At 41.7% G+C, this 18120-nt stretch overlaps 2 protein-coding genes and 1 long non-coding RNA gene across 3 annotated transcripts in view; 2 read left to right on the top strand and 1 right to left on the bottom strand.

Moving 5' to 3' along the window:
• Nucleotides 1-173: 173 nt before the first annotated feature.
• LOC118964469 lies at nt 174-1278 on the top strand. The gene is made up of 3 exons (XR_005051524.1): nt 174-428; nt 746-890; nt 1124-1278. It is a non-coding gene; the product is annotated as an uncharacterized LOC118964469 (long non-coding RNA).
• A 105-nt stretch (nt 1279-1383) lies between these two features.
• On the bottom strand, nt 1384-9172 carry LOC110522552 (ribosomal oxygenase 1). The gene is made up of 15 exons (XM_021601004.2): nt 9013-9172; nt 8611-8748; nt 8358-8497; nt 8154-8253; nt 7958-8071; nt 7334-7440; nt 5380-5487; nt 5182-5216; nt 4881-5059; nt 4560-4664; nt 3041-3182; nt 2282-2402; nt 2084-2183; nt 1895-1981; nt 1384-1756 (listed from the first exon to the last, which is right to left on the bottom strand). Exons 1-15 carry the CDS (start codon nt 9097-9099, stop codon nt 1688-1690), a joined length of 1632 nt encoding a protein of 543 aa, XP_021456679.2. The 5' UTR covers nt 9100-9172; the 3' UTR covers nt 1384-1687.
• Nucleotides 9173-15730: 6558 nt separating this feature from the next.
• LOC110522550 (exostosin-like 3) overlaps nt 15731-18120 on the top strand; it is a 54135-nt gene continuing 51745 nt past the window's right edge. The window contains exon 1 of the mRNA XM_036976152.1: nt 15731-15938. The gene's annotated coding sequence lies outside the window, so the exon portion shown is untranslated. The remainder of the gene's footprint in view (nt 15939-18120) is intronic.

Here is an 18120-nt window from a genome sequence, read left to right as displayed (position 1 = left end):
CACACGTTTTTTTTTATGGTTAGGGTTCCCACATGGACATATTTCCATGTTGCAGTGCTTGTTTACGGGCTACCTGTGCTAATGAACTCTCTCCAAACACCTGTGTGTCAACTCAGCATGCCACTGAAAAATACTGCCAGCTGCAACTGTGTAAAACCCATTTAAAGCAGTGTACATGAACATTGTGTGCCTTTTGCATTTGTAAAATTATTTTGTGATATAAAACTAGTGATTTTATGTTTCTAGAACCGTACCGTAATTGAGAATCGATTCGCATTTAGATGGGAGTATTTGGCTGTAAGAGCCAATTCGCCATTTAAACACATGTATGGTCTGTCCACCTTGGACTAAAGCGTGAAGTTAGGCTCCTTTAGTTCAATATTGGGCTAAAGCTGGCTTGCTGTGATAGTAACATCAACGATAGCTAGGTAGCTCAACAACAACAAAAATGAACGTGTATTTGTTGATAACAGTTGTGTGGACACTTGGATAAACAGTTCGCTAACAACTAATGTTCATCTAACGTAGCCAACTGGTTGTGATCCACTAACAGTTAGCTTGCTATTATTCCCCCGTGTTCCAGTCTATGTATTCTTGCCAACTCCTTATAACTTGACAGCAGAAAGGCTTGCATACACGCTGGTTTATTATGCTGTCACACAGCTATAGGTGCACCAAGTATTTTTTTTAATACAATATGGCTGCATACAGTATACTGTAAATGCATGTGTTTTGCACCAACCAGGAAACATGGTGAACTTCGCTGCCCTGATGCGTGACCATTGCGTGAACATATGTGTCCCCCTTGGCTTTGTGATCAGGATCTACATGGACAGCGCACAGGACCAGAAGCTGACTGCTTTCAGGAACAAAAGTGCATTGTACAGCAGGTGAGTTAAATCTGCACCCACTGATACACAATTTTTAAGTAAACCATGCTGTGCTGGCGCAGATATTCTCTTTTCACAAACTATGGCAGATTCAAGACCAGGCCAGCCCTGTACATCTCGGTCTTGTGGTTTGAATCAGGCATCAGTGTCTAGCCTTCATATGAAATTATACATTCCTAGCAATAGTCCAAGTGTGTACTAATGGTCCTCTGAATATTCTCCCTTATGTATAGGGAGTTGAAGTAGACCCACCCATCACCTGGAATATTTGTGTCCCAAGTCACATCCCTATTGTCTGGATGGTTTTCAAATCAAGTATGCCAATAAGAAGTGTCCCTCACTGTATCTTTATGGGTTGTATCGACTAATAAACATGTCCCTTTGTCAGCTAGTGAATCATTTGTGTGATAAAGTATACGCAATCGTAGCGATAATGCAAAGTTGGACATTTCTATAACAATGTACTTCCATTAGCAACACACAGAAACTAGGATTGATTTACACACCAATATGCAAGACTGTTTTAATGCAATACTTACTGAACAAGTAAAGATTAATATTGTAAGTGGGCTATTACAGACCTATTACTTTTGATTGATCATTGTGTTCCAGCATTGCACCATAGTTTTTGGAAGAGCCTAGGGGAGTTAGTTGTAGAGGGCAATGCTGATGCACTGCTCAGAGTTTATTCGACTGCTGTCCTAAAAACAGAAATTCTTCCTACACATAGTGAGAGGTGAATGATGCTGGTGCAGCATATATTTCTTGTGAAACTTGTTTTAGAGTCCCTCCATGATTCAGGATCGCTGCAGAGGTTCTGCAGTGTGAATAAGCCCTTTCTCAAACAGCAGCTCAGCCAAGGACACCTGGAAGAGAGCACAGAATTACATCTGTAAGAAAACTGCAGTGCAGAGTCTGACCCAAGCACTGACCAGCATAACGCGACCATCCAAATATCTACACTACTGACATGCAGAAGACGGCATACATGTTGACAAACATACCTTGTCCTCAGCCGACTCGCATGGCAAACTGCCCACTGTCACAAACTTTGGATACGCATGGATCAGAAACTCCATGCCGTCTGTTTGCTGAAAGAGTTACATCACGTTGAACACAAAGGCCATTACTGCAGTGCAGCATCTCAGGCAGGCACACGTCACTGCTATAGTAACAAGGCAATTCATTCATACCTCTGCTTTTATTTCAACGCTCTTGGGCTCCTCCTTGTGGTAGACTCTGGAGTTGTCTGCAGTGTAGTAAAGCCAAACTGCTTCTCCATCACTGCATAACCTGCAGGATCAAAAAGAAAAGTCAAGGTCATTTCTGGGAAAATGTTTGTAAGAGCCATGCTTTTGTAAGTCATAGGATATTTCATGTCCGAGATTTACCTGGCGATTCCAGAACGGATGAGTCTGACTCTGGTCTGGCCCCTGATGGTCACACCCACGTCCACAGCCTCTCCATCCTCCCACCTGGAAGGAGCTCCCTGGACACTGCTGGCCCGCTCCTCTGTGGATTATCACTAGAATCAGTAATACTGGCCACGTGGCAGTCTAGTTTGGGAAGCCCTAGAGCAGAGGTTCCAGACTTTTCACTCAGGCCCCCCTTCCAGCATCAGGGAACATCCCGCACCTCATCCCTTTCTATGGGCACTAGCACTGTTCATCACAAACGGTTCACACCCCTCTAGTTGGTGGAGAGAATATTTTGCAGGTTTAAAGCTTACTTCCTCCAATTATCCACGTTTTGTCATGGGGTGCATAGAACATTTTGCCATTTTAAAGCACATTTTTGTGCAATTCTATACATTTTGCATGTCTAATGTGATATTAAATGAGTCTCTTGTCAACAAAACCTATGGGCCCCAAAAAATAAACAGCTGAAATGGGCTAGTTTATCCGGACATTTCTGACAAGTTATAAATAGGTTAGCAATGACTGACATGACAAGAGGAACTGATGATGCACTACCCAACTTTGAAATTGCACCATGTACATTCTACTATTACAACTTTCAAGAGTAACTTAAACCGGATGGAGTTCCTTTGTTTGTTTTTTTTTGGAGGGGGGGGGGCACAGTTTGGGAACTACTGGCTTAGAGGAGTCACAAAAGTCCATGTTTGAATTTCAGCAGTAGATATGTGGTACCTGCGGTGAGCATCGGGGGGAGACAGTCATGGAGATAATCCCTCGCTTTCTGATCCACCGCAGCATCCACAGGAGCAAAGGTTGATAGCTTCTTCATCAGCCCTTCTATTCTGGATAGGAACTGCGCCCTGCGTGGATCCTCCTACACACACACACACACGGCTTTCAAGAGGGTGCAACATTACAGAGAATGTTCAGATATACACTACCGTTCAAAAGTTTGGAGTCACTTAGAAATGTCCTTGTTTTTTGAAAGAAACGCACATTTTTTGTCCATTAAAATATCAAATTGATCAGAAATAGTGTATACATTGTTAATGTTGTAAATTATTATTGTAGTTGGAAACAGATGATTTTTAATGGAATATCTACATAAGCGTAAAGATGCCCATTATCAGCAACCATCACTCCTCTGTTCCAACACCAGTCTCAACGTCAACAGTGAAGAGGCAACTCCGGGATGCTGGCCTTCTAGGCAGAGTTGCAAAGAAAAAGCCATATCTCAGACTGGCCAATGAAAAGAAAAGACTAAGATGGGCAAAAGAACAGACACTGGACAGAGGCACTCTGCCTAGAAGGCCAGCATCCCCGGAGTCACCTATTCACCGTTGACGTAGAGACTGGTGTTTTGCGGGTACTATTTAATGAAGCTGCCTGTTGAGGACTTGTGAGGAGTCTGTTTCTCAAACTAGACACTCTAATGTACTTGTCCTCTTGTTCAGTTGTGCACCGGGGCCTCACACTCCTCTTTCTATTCTGGTTAGAGCCAGTTTGCACTGTTCTGTGAAGGGAGTAGTACACAGCGGTGTACGATATCTTCAGTTTCTTGGCAATTTCTCGCATGGAATAGCCTTCATTTCTCATAACAAGAATAGACTGATGAGTTTCAGAAGAAAGGTCTTCGTTTCTGGCCATTTTGAGCCTGTAATCAAACACACAAATGCTGATGCTCCAGATACTCAACTAGTCTAAAGAAGGCAGGTTTTATTTAGTCTTTAATCAGAACAAAAGTTTTCAACGGTGCTAACATAATTGCAAAAAGGGTTTTCAATTAGCCGTTTTAAAATTATAAACTTGGATTAGCTGACACAACGTGCCATTGTAACACAGGAGTGATGGTTGCTGATAATGGGCCTCAGTACACCTATGTAGATATTCCATAAGAATTATTATTATTATTATTTTTTAATTCAGCCGTTTCCCACGACAATAGTCATTTACAACATTGACAATGTCTACACTGTATTTCTGATCAATTTGATGTTATTTTAATGGACATTGTTTTTGTTGCTTTTCTTTCAAAAACAAAGAAATTCTAAGTGACCCTAAACCTTTGAACGGTAGAGTATAACAGACATTATAACAGACATTCTTACTTGCCATGGGACATAGGCAATGATGTCAGCTCTAGCCGTTCAACATTCTGAATTTTTCACCCTTCTGAACACACCCCTGTTGAGAGTAGGTGCTCAGAGGTCAATTGGACTCCAGAGACAAGTAAACAATGTGTCTGAAGTACCTTGTCTGAGTTCTGCACCCCCATGTAAGTCAGGTAATCCACAGGCAGACCTCGTCTGAAGTCCACGTCCTCCTCCATGGCCATCTCTAGGGCTGCTGGGACCACCTGTCAGAGATCATGTTCTGCATCAAACACAACACAAGCCTATACTTCCAAGTACATCCATGTTGTATAGACATTACATTGTATATCATTCAATATTTTCGTTTTTTTGGACTCAAGTGTAAATTGAGCCATGCCCAATCTACATCAATGTTGATACAAAATGAGACAGAACTGGACAGTGTCACATACAAGGAAAGCAGAGGATTGATAACACACCTTTGCCAGTAGGTTTCCCCAGCTGTTCCTCTGGTAAGATGAGACAGTGATGTGGAGGGAGTGAGCATCCGGCAGGCAGTTCCCCTGGTGGATAAACCCTCGGGGGAAGTAGAGGAGATCCCCAGCCTCCAGAACCACCTCCAGGATGGGCTTCCCGATCTCCGACTGGCTGAAGTTAACTGGAGGAGGAGGAATACCAAACCATCTGTAAGGAATGAGACTGAGGCAGAGGGGACTGGGAAGTGATCGGTCGTGCTTATAGTCTATTTATAGGCACAAGGGTAGACAAAAAAATACTTACGACTGGAAACAACGGGCAAGACCTCATCTTCTGACCTAAAAAGTGTAGCAATCAAACATCCCACAAAATATACAGAATTAGTTTCTCAGAGTTTAATTATATTAATCTGGTTCAAAATGGATTGATGCATGCTCTAGGTGCTGATCACCTTTTTGGGAATTTTATAAACTGGATTTAGACTGTTCATAACTCAGTCACCTGGGGTTGTAAACTCTCCAGTGCTTCTTCCCTTCCAGCTGAACCACAAAGGCCTCGATGTCGTCATAATGTGGAGCAAAGCCTTGTGTTCCTGGAGGTGTCAGATACCTGGGGACACAAAACTACTTTGCTGTAATGTCACATGAGGTGAATCAGTATTCAGCATGAGGTAAGGATATAACATAATAGTTTGTCTTAAAAGAAGGAAATGTTCACAGTCCCATACATGTTCAATGACTTTCAGGGCTCTATTTTAAACAAACCTAACACAATGGTAAATCTTAGTGCTGGTGAAAGGGGTTTAGGACCAGGGATGTGTCAGAAATATTATTTATATTTTCACTGGAGTAATTGTGAGCGCAATAGCTGGGGCGAAAGAGCTGGGTTTTGACTAATAAATAAAATTATAGGTGTGGAGAGGGATTGGCTACTCACTGGCCAATCAGTGCATGTCAAGGCTTAATACTATGCTGTTGTCTTAAGTTCTGGTTGTTATTGACAGTCTGCATTGTCATCCTAGTGGATTGATACCGTTTATTAAATAGCACAGGCTACAGTAACGAGTTATAGCAACAGTAAAAACATCCAGTGTTTGCTCAGTATGTTGAGGGTTGACAATCAACAGTAAAAACATCCAGTGTTTGCTCAGTATGTTGAGGGTTGACAATCAACATTGTTGTAATAGGCTTCAACAAGTATAGGCCTTCACTAGGCTCTCCTAAATTGTATTTTATGTGTGAGGCACGTTCTCAATAAGCAAGATCTAGCCTAGGCCTACCGTTGACATGGAGTTATATGGCTGGAAAATGTGAATACTTTTAGAGCAGCACATCTTTGGTAAGTGGACAAGAGGCGTTCTGTGGAAACGGGGAAACAAACCTAACGGAGTAGCCTATTCACTGCAGGCCTACGGGAATAATGCAAACACTTGACGGAAAAAGCCTCATGAGTAAACCATGTAGAAATGTTTTATGGATAGGCTATTTGGCAAATGCATGGCCATGACAAGAAAGACAGCAGACACATTGCTGTTATAGTAGGGTAAGGGTAGCCTATAAGGGATTTTTAAAAAAAATTGAATTAAACGAACAGAAAAATAAGACATTTTTCTAAAAACGAAGGTCACTGGATCATCTCATCTCTTATTCCAAAACAGGAGCTGGCTAAAATCATGTACTATAGCCTACATAGATAACAGGAGCTGGCTAAAATCATGTACTATAGCCTACATAGATAACAGGAGCTGGCTAAAATCATGTACTATAGCCTACATAGATAACAGGAGCTGGCTAAAATCATGTACTATAGCCTACATAGATAACAGGAGCTGGCTAAAATCATGTACTATAGCCTACATAGATAACAGGAGCTGGCTAAAATCATGTACTATAGCCTACATAGATAAAAAGTGGCTGCTCCTAAATGTGATCTTTTAATAAAGCTTTGGTGATTAAGATTTATTTCAAAGAGTTCTCACAAGCCAAGCCCTTTATGGTAGTCTTGACAACTTGGCGAATGCATTACCAAAAAAACCAGCCTTCATTGAGAGAGGAGACTATGCTTGGTTATGTTTTTAAATACGAGGTTACAGCACAAAAATAACATTGCTCTCGTTCCATGTGCATATGGGCACTGTGGGTCAAGGCTGGATAGGCTGCGCTTCCGCTGTCAACCGGGTTACCGCTAAGACCAGCTTCTGGTTGGTCTTAAATAGCCCCACCAGCACTGCCTGAAATTGGCACACGTTTTTAAGGACACAGCTCAGATATTGCCACCCCGCCAACTAGCAAGCTCATATAAGACAGGTAAATCACCGATCCTGGCGTTAGGTGTACAAATGACAAACGAGTATGCATTTGACAATTGCACTGGCTTAACGCAACCCGGAAATAGAGCCCTCAATGTTGTTCGAGAGCATCTCACTGGTCAGAGGTTGTCAGACAGGGTCACTCACACATTAGCTCCTGCCATGCTGCCAAACTGCTCCTGGAGGATGGACAGAACACTCCACACAGTGGAGGAGAAGGCCTGGGGGTTCAGCATACGGAGGGAGCAACCACTCTGTGGATTATAATAATAATAAGCCATTTAGCACACACTTTTACCAAAGCGACTTAGTCATGTGTAACAGTATAACTTCAGACCGTCCCCTCGCCCCTACCCGGGCGCGAACCAGGGACCCTCTGCACACATCAACAACAGTCACCCACGAAGCATCGTTACCCATCGCTCCACAAAAGCCGCGGCCCTTGCAGAGCAAGGGGAACCACTACTTCAAGGTCTCAGAGCAAGTGACGTCACCGATTGAAACGCTATTTAGCGCGCACCACCGCTAACTAGCTAGCCGTTTCACATCCGTTACACATGCATGCACACATTTTAGTCCCGGGAATCCAACCCACTACTGGGGCCATGTTCAACCAACTGAGCTAGAGGACACATGGTTGGGTTTCAATATTATGAGGTACTAAGAACTTACATGTTACACAGATATTGGTACGATCTAAATTCTAACCAACACTTGCTCACACAAAGTAAATACAAATTGGCAATCAGGAGACTTTAATTTGGTTTTTACCTCATAGAACTCCCATACAGTGAAAGGAAGAGCCCTCCCTGGAGGATTGTGTGTCTCTCTTTTGTCGTTTGTGTAGCTGGTGACATCCAGGTTCACTCCATACTGAACATCATCCTGGAAATGTCAACAGCAACATTAACCTGATCTGATCAAAAAAAAAATGACCTTAGATGTCTAGCTAGTCATGACACCTTACCTGTCTTAAAATGCGATCAAACTCTGTTGTGGAGAACAGTCCCTTGTAGTAGTCTGGATTCTGACGTTTGATCAAAACTGGCTTCTTTTCCCATGTATCCCTGTGATGAAGGAAGTCAGTAAAGTTTAAAACAAAGTATATATCCCTGTGCAATCTAGTTCATGACTGTACTGAGAAAACCAAAAGCTACACAGGCATCAGTACCTGAAGAAGCTCTTGGAAGGAATGGGTTGGATGAGCCACTGGAACAGTTTACTGGCCCTCTCCCGGCTGTTGCTAACTTCAGCCAGGTCACTCAGCAGAGCCTCTAGTGCTTGTCCGCTTTTCTCTCCACACTGCACCTCCTGCATACAGCAAGACAATGACAGGTATGGCTAGAGAACCACAGTCAAACAGTTAAAGTACGTGAACAAGTGGCTTCAATATAGAGGGAGTGAGTTTGATTGTACAAACTAACTTCTTCAAGTCTCTCCAACCTCTCCTCTCTCGGAGACGATTTGATGACCTGCTTGACCATCGGTTTCATTTTGGCCTTTTTGATGGGTTTAGGGGTCTGGATGCCATTTTCCTTCCGCTTCTTCTTCTTTGGTATAACCTAGAAAATCATCCAGTAGGCAGAGGCAATCAGTTTGAAATCGTTTCAGGTAATCATATGTACATTGCAAAAGTATATTCAACAGATGGACATTATTCAACAAGCCCACTTCACATTGCATCAGTTAGCTAGCTTTCTTCCGTAGATTTGTCAACCCAGTTGATTTGCGTGCATGCCTAACACAAGACACTGTAAAGTCACTTTTATCAAAACTATCTGAAATTGCAAGGGGGCAAACACCAGTAATAACGTAACCCCAAGTACCTGCACAGATGATGGTTTAACTTCAGGAGTCGATTCTAATAGCGCATTTTGGTACAATTCAAAAGCTGACACATGTTTCTTCTCCATGTTGTCGAATATTTTTCATTCCTGACGTCATCAGCATGCGACAAAGGGGACTCCTTTTGTGCTGTATGTAAATGAGACAACTCCAGCTTAATAAAACACTTTATCGCCCTCTACTGTGCAGGCAGTGAGATGCCGCATATCTCTACCAAAGATACTGGGGCCTCGCGCAAAAGTTGGAATTTATACAAATGTAACTTGATGTGAAAATGTGCTCACCTCCAGGCAAACTTTAGACCATGAGTATGCACATCTGCTATCGTGCGGTTCGAGCAGATCCCTTTGTCAAGACGTTGACACGTTAAACAACGAACAAGATATTTAACCGGATGTATAAATGTGAAGCATTCGGTTTAGCGTTTCCACTCACTACCAAATATGGTGATGAGAGTAAGCCCGGTGGCAAGCAGTGGGAGAAGATTGAGCTAGATGGGTTTTGGCTGACATTCTGCAAATGTTCTCATTGATGAAACATTTGATCCGCATGAAGTTATATGTTTTGTAGACTTTACCCTTTATCAAAGTTTGAAAACAATTTTTTAGAAGGAGTGCAAGGGTGGATTGAGTTACTACACACCAGCACTTCACAGAGCAGGCGTTCCCAAATGGAAACATGCAAAATAAACCGTCAATAGGATCTCACTGCCCACCTCCTTGCTTAAAACTAGCTCTTATGAGAACCACCAAAGGAAAAGAAGACCCAGAGTTACCTATGCTGCAGAGGATAAATTAATTACAGTTACAGTGCCTTGCGAAAGTATTCGGCCCCCTTGAACTTTGCGACCTTTTGCCACATTTCAGGCTTCAAACATAAAGATATAAAACTGTATTTTTTTGTGAAGAATCAACAACAAGTGGGACACAATCATGAAGTGGAACGACATTTATTGGATATTTCAAACTTTTTTAACAAATCAAAAACTGAAAAATTGGGCGTGCAAAATTATTCAGCCCCCTTAAGTTAATACTTTGTAGCGCCATCTTTTGCTGAGATTACAGCTGTAAGTCGCTTGGGGTATGTCTCTATCACTTTTGCACATCGAAAGACTGACATTTTTTCCCATTCCTCCTTGCAAAACAGCTCGAGCTCAGTGAGGTTGGATGGAGAGCATTTGTGAACAGCAGTTTTCAGTTCTTTCTACAGATTCTCGATTGGATTCAGGTCTGGACTTTGACTTGGCCATTCTAACACCTGGATATGTTTATTTTTGAACCATTCCATTGTAGATTTTGCTTTATGTTTTGGATCATTGTCTTGTTGGAAGACAAATCTCCGTCCCAGTCTCAGGTCTTTTGCAGACTCCATCAGGTTTTCTTCCAGAATGGTCCTGTATTTGGCTCCATCCATCTTCCCATCAATTTTAACCATCTTCCCTGTCCCTGCTGAAGAAAAGCAGGCCCAAACCATGATGCTGCCACCACCATGTTTGACAGTGGGGATGGTGGGTTCAGCTGTGTTGCTTTTACGCCAAACATAACGTTTTGCATTGTTGCCAAAAAGTTCAATTTTGGTTTCATCTGACCAGAGCACCTTCTTCCACATGTTTGGTGTGTCTCCCAGGTGGCTTGTGGCAAACTTTAAACGACACTTTTTATGGAAATCTTTAAGAAATGGCTTTCTTCTTGCCACTCTTCCATAAAGGCCAGATTTGTGCAATATACAACTGATTGTTGTCCTATGGACAGAGTCTCCCACCTCAGCTGTAGATCTCTGCAGTTCATCCAGAGTGATCATGGGCCTCTTGGCTGCATCTCTGATCAGTCTTCTCCTTGTATGAGCTGAAAGTTTAGAGGGACGGCCAGGTCTTGGTAGATTTGCAGTGGTCTGATACTCCTTCCATTTCAATATTATCGCTTGCATAGTGCTCCTTGGGATGTTTAAAGCTTGGGAAATCTTTTTGTATCCAAATCCGGCTTTAAACTTCTTCACAACAGTATCTCGGACCTGCCTGGTGTGTTCCTTGTTCTTCATGATGCTCTCTGCGCTTTTAACGGACCTCTGAGACTATCACAGTGCAGGTGCATTTATACTGAGACTTGATTACACACAGGTGGATGGTATTTATCATCATTAGTCATTTAAGTCAACATTGGATCATTCAGAGATCCTCACTGAACTTCTGGAGAGAGTTTGCTCCACTGAAAGTAAAGGGCTGAATAATTTTGCACGCCCAATTTTTCAGTTTTTGAGTTGTTAAAAAAGTTTGAAATATCCAATAAATGTCGTTCCACTTCATGATTGTGTCCCACTTGTTGTTGATTCTTCACAAAAAAATACAGTTTTATATCTTTATGTTTGAAGCCTGAAATGTGGCAAAAGGTCGCAAAGTTCAAGGGGGCCGAATACTTTCGCAAGGCACTGTAAATGCACCTCCGATTGCTTGCCAAGTAAATGCTTCACAGAGTTCAAGTAACAGACACATCTCAACATCAACTCTTCAGAGACCAAAGGAAACGTGAAACAGACACTTCATGGTCGAATTGCTGCAAAGAAACCACTACTAAAGGACACCAATAAAAAGAAGAGACTTGCTTGGGCCAAGAAACACAAGAAATAGACATTAGACAGGTGGAAATGTGTCCTTTGGTCTGATGAGTCCAAATTTGAGATGTTTGGTTCCAACCGCTGTGTCTTTGTGAGACTCAGAGTAGGTGAACAGATTATCTCTGCATTTGTGGTTCCCACCATGAAGCATGGAGGAGGTGTGGGGGTGCTTTGCTGGTGGCACTGTCTGTGATTTATTTAGAATTCAAGGCACACTTAACCAACATGGCTACCACAGCATTTTGCAGCAATACGAGATCCCATCTGGTTTGCGCTTAGTGGGACTATCATTTGTTTTTCAACAGCACAATGACCCAAAACACCTCCAGGCTGTGTAAGAGCTATTTGACCAAAAAAGAGAGTGATTGAGTGCTGCATCAGATGACCTGGCCTCCACAATTGTCACGCCCTGACCTTAGAGATCCTTTATTCTCTACTTTGGTTAGGTTGGGGTGTGTCTAGGGTGGGCATTCTAGTTTCTTTATTTTTAGGTTGGCTTGGTATGGTTCCCAATCAGAGGCAGCTGTCTATCGTTGTCTCTGATTGGGGATCATATTTAGGCAGCCTTTTCCCACCTGTTTGTTGTGGGATCTTGTTTTTGTGTAGTGCCTGTGAACACTGTATTGACTTCATGGTTCATTTGTTCTGTATTGTTTTGGTGACTTTAATTTATTAAACATGTGGAACTCTACGCACGCTGCGCATGGTCCGTTTATTCTACAGACGATCGTGACAACAATCCCTCAACACAATTTAGATAGTTTGGGATGAGTTGGAACACAGGGTGAAAGAAAAGCAGCCAACAAGTGCTCAGCATGTGGGAACTCAATCAAGACTGTTGGAAAAGCATTCCAGGTTACTACCTCATGAAGCCAGTTGAGAGAATGCCAAGAGTGTGCAATGCTGTCATCAAGGCAAAGGGTGGCTACTTTGAAGAATCTCAAATATAAATATATTTAGATTTGTTTAACACTTATTTGTTTACTACATGATTCCATATGTGTTATTTCATAGTTTTGATGTCTTCACTACTTTTCTACAATGTATAAAATAGTAAAAATAAAGAAAAACCCTGGAATGAGTAGGTGTGTCCAACCTTGACTGGTACTGTACATTTCACTCCTACAATATTTTAGAATAAGGTAGATCTATTACCGTAAGCATGCGACACCAACACACCTCCAGGCTGTGTATGGGATATTTGACCAAGATGGAGAGTGATGAAGTGCTGCATCAGATGACCTGGCTTCCACAATCACCTGACCTCAACCCAATTGAGATGATTTGGGATGAGTTGGACTGCAGAGTGAAGGAAAAGCAACCAAGAAAGTGCTCAGCATTTGTGGGAATTCCTTCAAGACTGTTGGAAAATCATTCCAGATTAAGCTGGTTGAGAGAATGCCAAGCGTGTGCAAAGCTGTCATTAAGGCAAAGGTTGACTACTTTGAAGAATCTACAATGTAAAATATAGTTTGAGTTGATTAACACTTATTTTTGGTTACTACATGATTCCATATGTGTTATTGCATAGTTTTTATTTCTTCACTATTATTCTATAATGTAGAAAATATTTAAAAAGATAGAAAAACCCTTGAACGAGTAGGTGTGTCCAAACTTTTGACTGGTACTCTATGTACGGTCACTGTGGGGACGGTGCCTTCGATTAATGAATCCGGTGACTATTGTGTTGAATTCCTCAATGTTATCGGATGAATCTTGGAACTTATTCCAGTCGGTGCTGGCGAAACAGTCCTGTAGCTTAGCATCCGCTTCATCGGAGCACTTCTGTAATGAGCGCATCACTGGTACTTCCTGTTTGTGTTTTTGCTTATAAGCAGGAATCAGAAGGATAGAGTTATTGTCATATTTTCAGAAGGGAGGGCGGGGGAAACAGTGGCTGGCAAACAGTGATGAAGTGGGTATACTCTAATTTTGGCAAAAAGTTCCCAAACGGCCCAGCAAGCGAAGGAAAGATGCCCCGTGTGAAAAAATTATTTGAGAAACAGTGACATACACTCTGAATGACCTAAAAGTATAAATCCCATATTGTCTTTCATAGTCAGGCCAAGCCAAGCTGTACTTTGCAAGTAGGCTAATAGTATGCTTACTATTGAAACAGATACAGGAAGCTGTCAAATTAGTCAGATTTTTTTCATTAAGGTTCTCGCTCTCAAAGTCACACTTTTTAAAATAGAAAAACAACTAAATTACACGTTCTAAGTCCATAACAATGCTTAAACCACATCAGAAGACCACTTTTGACATCTGGGTAAAATCAGAACACCTTCTGATCTGTTCCATCAGTCTTATTAATTGATACGGCGTATACCTCCACTGCACTACTTTGTTGGCTCCCGAGTGCCCCAGTGGTTTAAGGCACTGCAGTTGAGGTGTCACTACAGCCACTCTGGTACAAGTCCAGGCTGTATCTCAACCAGCTGTGATTGGGAGGTCCGTAGGGCGGTATGGGTTTGGCTGGTGTAGGCCGTCATTATAAATAAGAATGTGTTCTTAACTGACTTACCTAATTATAAATATGTATTTGGCATATACCCTCTACTGCTGGTGAAGTATCAGGATGTTTTCTCTGAATTTTAGATAAAATCAAATTTTATTGGTCACATACACATTTTTAACAGATGTTATTAGGGATGTAGCGAAACGCTTGTGTTCTTATCACCAACAACGCAGTAGTATCTAATATTAAATTCCGTTTCAAATCATGAAATGCACATTACATTTATGAATTCAATGATTACATTTTTGTATTAAACATTTAAAAAATGTTACATTCAAATTCAATATCCTAATACAACTTAAAAATTATCAAATTCAAATAGAATTTCTGTTGGAACTGAAATCGCTCCATACCACATTTTCATTCACAGTTTTTATGCGAGTTAAGTCATACTGTATAAACAAATCATGACAGCTGTGATGGATACAGGAAGTTTCCTTACAATTTTATAATTGCCGGCAGATCATTTGTTCGTTGGACACGGCGGGATCTTTTTTTAGGTTAAATGTATTATGCAATAAATGTCAGGGAAATGTATTTATGGGAAAATATTGATATTATAGCCATCATATCAAAGTAAACTTGGAGTCACGCGATGATATGGGGGGGGTCCTCCCACTATGACTCGGGAAACCAAGCAGTTTATGAGGCTACATATGAAATAAGTTATGATGAACTTCATAGGGTGGTGAAAGTGCACGGTGATGAGCTTGATGCTCCTTTCCAATAAATATCGAGGGTATTCTGTTGAAATTGTGATCGATGCTTGACCAGCGTTTGCTACATACCCCTTAGTTCACATAATTTAAAGGGGAAAACTGTGATTGCAACATTCATTTTTGTACTTTTAAATTCATGATGTATACCCATTGATTCTTGAAGAATACAACTTAGACTAAACTTGAGCTTAGTTCAACTGTCATACCGCATCAGGCCCCAAAATATAGGCCTAAGTGTGTTTTACTCCTTTTTTGATAAATAATGTAATTGTAAACAAACACTGTATAGCCTCTAAACATGGTTGAAACTGTAATATTGATGGATGATCAGTCCTTGCATCCATAGCTCTCTGTCTATGACTCGGAGAGTTGTTACATTTCTCCACCTCGTCCCCAAATCAGTGGCGAGATATTCTGCTTTGTTATTGTTTGAACTGCAGACTGCCCCTTTAGCTGTTTAAATAATGACATGGCTGTTTATGGATGTATTCTTTTTTTTTTTTTTTTTTTTTTTTGTACATTAAGTACATCGTGTTGGCTTGCCCTACACTAGTATCAGACACTGTATACAACTCCCGAGTGGCGCAGCGGTCTAAGGCATCGCAGTGCTGTAGGTGTCTCTACAGACACCCTGGTTCGAATCCCGCCGTGATTGGGAGTCCCATAGAGCGGCGCACAATTTCCCCGGGTTTGACAGGTGTAGGCCGACATTGTAAATAAGAATCTCTTAAACTGGCGTGCCAAATATTTTCCAACTGCTCAGTATACAGTCTACCTTTTATGGCCACAGGGTGTAGCACTTCACCTACAGTGTGTCCAAGGTTCAGCATCTCCTACTCCCAGAATGCCTCAGTGGTTTGCCAAGCCTTCAACAATGCAGCCTTGATCGTGCACACAGGGGATCTAGCTACTCGTACAGCGCGCGATTGGCATGGACATGCTTACAAAAATAAAACTTAACACCGAACATGCCATTTTGTTATCAACTTGTATAACGCGAAATATGTTTTGAAGCTGATTGAAGTATATATATTTTTTACATTTTGGAGCCTCATACCGGGTGAGTAGCAAGCTAACTAAGCTAACGTTCGTCTGCTAGCAAGCAAATGCCTATTGTGGCTAACGTTAGCTGGCTAGTTGTCCCCCCTTTTCTCAATCACATTATATTGTCTTATTATTGTGCGGAGACGTCTATTCCTTTCTGTAGTTATTCCGTAATTAACTTATTTCGCCTCGAGTATTGTGCACTGAAAAAACCTTATCGCCAGCTGGTTAGCACTGCGTGTGTGTCGTGTCGTTATTGGTACCCTCTCAAGCGTGTTTGTTGTGATCTCCCTCTGACCGACACACGTCAACGTCAGAGTTAGTTTGATGGCAAAACAATGTATCAATTAGAAATTACAAAACGGCACTTGATGTTTGTGTTACAAGCAACCAAAAGTATGTGTATTGTAGCAAGCATCGGAAATCGTTAGCTAGCTAGTCAATGCAACCCAAAAGTAGCTTGTCCATTTGATGTGCATGCTGCATTGTAGTTGGCTATCCGGCACAATATATACACTCCCATTCAAATGGCTAACGTTACCATTGAAGAGTGAATCATGGTACGGTACAATGAAGGGTGAAACCAACAACATGGATTTAGAACCAGTACATTGTAGCTTACTATGTTGTAATATTGTTCTGGGCTGAGTGTCCCAAAAGCTTCGAAGCACTAAGATCATCTTTCGTTCGTCACGATTCCACTGAAACTAAAATATCTTAGTGCTATGATGCTTTTGGGAAACCCAGTCCTGTTCTGTTACGTCAAGCTTCAGTAGAGGTCCCAGATGAAGCTACCCCCTACTACTTGTGGTAAAGGCTAAGACTAACCTCAGGTTGCCTTACCGCTAGTGGCCTATTTGGATTTCATATGATGTTTTAAAGTGTATCTTGTGACTGATGGAGTATGGATACTATATTGATAACAAGTTAGGCTATGCACACTCCTCCATAGTTGCATTATCAACAGTAATAGGCCTAGCTATCCCTTGATCATGACTCTGTTTCATTAAACATAAGAGTTATTGGAAGAAGGCATCTTCCATACCGAGGAGGTTTATTTAGAAACCCCGACGATCAATCTGAACATTAACGGCGGCAGGTAGTCTAGTGGTAAGAGCGTCTGGCCAGTAACCAAAAGGTTTCTGGATCGAGTCCCTGAGCTGACAAGGTTGTTCTGCCCCTGAACAAGGCAGTTAACCTACCAGGGAACAGTGGGTTGTCATTGTAAATAGGAATTTGTTCTTAACTGACTTGCCTAGTTAAATAAAGGTAAAACAAATGAACAGGTGTCGCATGGGGTACAGTTTTGGAAGCATAATTTTAAAAAAGCTAAATTGATAGGCAAGGTTTGGGTTCCCACACAGCCATATCTGAATGACCACATTCTAAATGTGTTTTCTGTCATTCTGAGCATCGTGGGTGGACGCCCTAATCAGGTTACGCACGCAATGCATATGGGTCCAGGAAATTTCTCAAATGTCCGGTAAATGAACATGTTGCCGGTCAAATGTCCTGCTCCACATGTTTATAACAGAAACCCGGTTGCAGTTGATAGAACACGTAGAAGATATGATAGCAATTTTGTGTTAAAGGCAACCTGAGCGTATATAAGCTAATGATGGCCATATGTCTAGGGGGAAGGGGTGTTGATGGTCACATTAAAACAATCTTAGGCATGTATATAGTTTTATTGGTTCAATAGTGTTCCACCTTGTCAGCAGCATCAGATTTAGTTCATAGAAGTTTGCCGCGGGGGGGTGTTTATATTTGTCATTTTTCACACTGCCATTGTGAACAGTGACCATGGAGCAATTGGGGAAAGTGCCTTGCTCAAGAGCACATCAACAGATTTCCACCTCATCTGTTCAGGGTTTCGAACTAGCGACCATACGGATATTGGCTCGAACCGCTAGGCTACCTTCTGCCCAGTAGTGACAGACCGGTGATGTAATTGTTTCCCATGGACCCCAGCAAGAGAATAAATCAACATGTACCACATGGGACAACAGCCTTTAACAGTGGACAAGGTTATTGATCCTCTCATAAGGGCTTGATAGCTGTGTCGCCCAATGATCTTCCCTTGTGGTCACCAAGTAATCAACCTTAGCTGCAAGTTGTGATATTGACACAATCAGCATTCCATTACTGTGCTGTGACATGGGCTCTTGTTTTCACACCGCCTTTCATTAAACATTTTA

Source organism: Oncorhynchus mykiss, chromosome 4 (genome assembly GCF_013265735.2).
Source record: "Oncorhynchus mykiss isolate Arlee chromosome 4, USDA_OmykA_1.1, whole genome shotgun sequence".
Lineage (NCBI taxonomy): Eukaryota > Metazoa > Chordata > Actinopteri > Salmoniformes > Salmonidae > Oncorhynchus > Oncorhynchus mykiss.
Note: the sequence above shows the minus strand (reverse complement) of the source record. Positions and strands in the feature narration are given on the sequence as shown.

Excerpts from the sequence above, each read along its gene's own strand:
- LOC110522552 (XM_021601004.2), bottom strand. The coding sequence starts at position 9,099 with ATGGAGAAGAAACATGTGTCAGCTTTTGAATTGTACCAAAATGCGCTA. Across the intron at positions 3,183-4,559 it reads GGGTGCAGAACTCAGACAAG|GAGGATCCACGCAGGGCGCA; the intron begins GTACTTCAGACA and ends GTGTGTGTGTAG. Across the intron at positions 1,757-1,894 it reads GCGAGTCGGCTGAGGACAAG|GTGTCCTTGGCTGAGCTGCT; the intron begins GTATGTTTGTCA and ends GCTCTCTTCCAG.